Raw genomic sequence first — 3957 nt, forward strand, 5'->3', positions numbered from 1 at the left:
TATCTATTACTTTTAGTCTATTTATAATATAAAGGTAAAAGTATATATAGAATAGAAAAGAACAATCTAGAAGGTGAAAGCTATAAATACTATAACGGTTGTACCTATAACAGAATATCTAATCGAGACTACGTTTAAGCTTATAGACACTAATAACGATAATCTAGGTAGCTAGAAATATAAACTCTACTTCGCTTTATATATCAAAGGTATACTAGACACTATTATAGACGCGAAGAGTATATACTAAGCCGTTATAAAGAATAATACTATTCGCCTAATTACTATTGTCGAAGGACAGTATATTAGACACCTCCTCTAGTATAGCCTAGAGGAGGATATCTAGGCAATAGTATAGAACCTTATATAGTAGACCTAGGATAACGTTGTAGATAGCAAATATATATAGATAACGACAACTATATAATAGGAGCCTAGTAGTAAAGAACCGATAACAAAGATACTAATAAAGGATAAATATAAGCTATCTACTAAATAGGAGTTCTATATACTATCCTATAGTATTAAGAAACTAGACGATATCCTATATATTAAGTCAATAGTAGAAGTAAACGTCTATAGCAAAGATAAACAATATATAGAAGAAATAAAGGTACTACTAGACAAGTATAACGTCTTTTATAACTATAGCATTGTCCCTATACTAGAGGATCAAAAGATAAGAATTCTACTTATCGACGGATAATAGAATTAGCTTAAGCCTATTTAGGTTTACCTATTAAACGCCAAAGACTAAACGATCGTTAACGAAGAATATAATAAACTATATATATAAAGAAAGATAGACTTTATAGACTAGCCAACCCCTATCGCTTACTTAGTCTTTATAGTCTACTATACAGTTGTTAAAAAAACGAAAGGCAAAGCTATAGTAGACCTCTAGCCTTTAAATATATTAGTAGTATTAGATATATACCTATTATTCGACTAAGACAATCTTATAAATATAATAATAAGCAATATAATCTTTATAGTATTCGACGCCTCTAGATTCTTCTTCTAGCTTCTAATTGTAGAAGAACACTATAACTATATAGTAGTTATTAGTCTTAGAAGTTTAGAATACTTAAACGTTGTACTAATAGGATTTAAAAACTTACTAACTTTTGTATAGCGCTTTATAGACCGTTTATTCTATAAGTATAAACACTTTATATATATCTAGATCAATAATATTATTATCGCTAGTAAGAATATAGAGGAGTATCTTAAGTATATTAAGACGGTTCTCAATATCTTCGATAAGGTATATATTTATATTTTAGTAGAAAAATCCTTTATAGCCTACCTATCAGTGAGATTTCTTAGCTATATAGTCAATAGCAAAGGAGTAGCTAAGATAGACGATAAAATCGCTATATTTAAGAAACTTAAGTTCCTTAATATCTTTAAAACCTTAGAACAGTACTTTAGTATAGCTAAATAGCTATATAAGAGCATCCTATAGTATATAGTAAAAGCGTAGCCTCTATAGGACTATAAAACTAAGCTCCTTACTTAAAGGAGAGTAAGCGAAGACCTTCCTATCGCTAAGTCGAAGAACACTAAGAAAGCATTTACTTTGAACACTAAATTCAAGCCTATACTAGTGGAACTAGAGTCCTTTAGGTTGCTATAGAAACATCTATATAAGTAGTACTTCCTATATTATTATCGCCTTAATAAACTGCTATTTATTAAGTTCAATGTAAATAGCAAAGGATATAAAGCAATCGTCTTTCAACTCTATAGTAAATAGGATAGTACTAGTATCCTTAGCTAAGATATCCTAAGTAGTAAGATCTAGCCTATTATATTCTTATCCTACCTAACTTCCAATGTAGAAAGGAAGTATAGGAGTACTAAAGTAAAAGTTGCTACTATCGTATAGGCAATTAGGAAGCTCTAAAAGATAGTACAGTTAAACTAATACCTTATAAATATCTTAATAGACTATATAGTAACTAAAGGCATTATAAAGTATACGTCTCTTACTACTATAGACTTTATAAAGGCCAACCTAAAGTTCACTAACATTGTAAACTAGCTATCTTAGTTCGACTTTAACATTTTCTATATATTAGGAAAGCTTAATGTTATACTAGACGCCTTATTATACCTATCGACCTTTGAGGAGGACGCCTCTAATAAAACCTAAGACGCTACCAACGAACTAAAGGACATTTAGTCTACTACCTAGATTGATACTAAGGAATACTACGCTATAGACACTAGTACCTTTAAGCTAGTTATTAGTAACAAGTTTAAAGCTAAGCTAACTATAGCTTATTCCAACGATCGCTAATATAATAAGATCATTAGAAGTCTCTATAATATAGAAGAATAAACTAAGAAGATCGCTAAATAGAGAGAACGTAAAGAGCGAGAAGGAGAGCTGCGAAGAAAGTAGTATCGAAAGCTATAGCTTAGACTCTACGAACTAAAGGACAGTCTCCTCTACTATATCGATTGTAAAAGAGCAAAGAAGCTTTATATCCCTAGTAGCTATATTAAAGATATTCTTACTATTATATATAACAATACTTATTACTTTAATATAGATAATATAATAGTAAACCTCTTAGTATTTATATTTAACTAAAAGCGTTAGATAGTATATAAGTATATTTGGCATTGCCCTATATATAGAGAGAACTAGACCTTAAGAGAATCGAAGCTTAGAGACCTTTAGCCAATTTAGACATTGCTATAGCCTTTCTATACTATTACTATAGATTTTATTATTGGTTTACCTACTATACTCTCTAAAGGGACATTATAGTCAATAAAAAAGTACTTAATCCTTAATGCTATATATACTATCACCTATAAGTTTAATAAGAAAAAGCTTCTTATAGCTAGAAACGATAAAATATTAGTAGAAGAATAGGTAGTTATAATCCTTAGAGCGTTAACGTATATAGATTAGAGACTCCTAATGTAAATTATTAGCGACTAAGATACTAAGTTCACTTTTGACCTATAGAAAGAAATCTTTTATATCTTAGGCGTTAGCCTCTTTTTCTCAATAGCCTATTATCCCTAGATAGATAGGCAGTTAGAAAGGACGAACTAAATAGTAGAAATCGCTATCTATATAAAAGCTATAGAAAAACTAGAGACGCTATAGCCTCTACTTCTTTCTATATTATAGTACAACCTTAATAATATATTCGTAGTCACTATTAGAAGATTATTAAATAAGTTGGTATATAGCTTTAAACTATACTCTATCCTAGATATACTTCACTATAAGAAAGATACCATTGCCTTTACTAAAGCTATTAATATCCTTAGACAGCAATATTAGAAGAAAGTAGCGGAATAGATCGATTATATAGGCGCTATCGCGAAGATATATTATAACAATAAATATATATCTACTAAGTTCGAAGTAAGAGATACTATTTACCTACAACTATACAATAGATACTATCTCCTAGGAAAGCCTAAACGAAAGTGGTTACTATAGCGGATAGGACTATTTAAGATTGTCTATAAAATCGATAAGAACGCCTATAAGTTTGACTTCCTAGCTAGTTAAAAAGTCTATTCTATAGTTTTAGTTTCCTAGTTATAGAAACTAAATTAAAGGAAAGACCCCTTTAGCTATAACGTAGAACTCCTTAGCCCTATAATCGTTGATAGAGACAAGCATTAGGAAGTTAAGAAAATTATATAATAGTATATCACTTAGAGGAATAGAAGACCTAAGGTTAAGTATCTAGTATAATAGAAAGGGTATATTGCTAAGGATGACTAGTAGATTAAATATATTTAGCTCGTTAACGACGCTAAAGAGCTTATTGAAGAATATAAAAGAGTATATCCTATCGACTAAGAGAAGAAATACTATAACAAAGGTATCGCTATTAAGGAGTAGAAAGTAGTAACGGAGATCCTTCGATTCTAGAACTAAGTTGTCGTCGAGCTATTACAAAGGAAGGGCAACGACCA

At 30.0% G+C, this 3957-nt stretch overlaps 1 protein-coding gene across 1 annotated transcript; it reads left to right on the plus strand.

Annotated features, from left to right (window-relative positions):
- Positions 1–1186: 1186 nt before the first annotated feature.
- THITE_2039877 (uncharacterized protein) lies at positions 1187–1447 on the plus strand (the record flags this gene model as incomplete). Its single annotated transcript, XM_003649587.1, has 1 exon — positions 1187–1447. A coding segment is annotated over one exon (261 nt), but the record flags the coding sequence as incomplete, so codon positions are not given.
- Positions 1448–3957: the final 2510 nt, after the last annotated feature.

This window comes from Thermothielavioides terrestris, chromosome 1, assembly GCF_000226115.1.
Source record: "Thermothielavioides terrestris NRRL 8126 chromosome 1, complete sequence".
Taxonomy (NCBI): domain Eukaryota; kingdom Fungi; phylum Ascomycota; class Sordariomycetes; order Sordariales; family Chaetomiaceae; genus Thermothielavioides; species Thermothielavioides terrestris.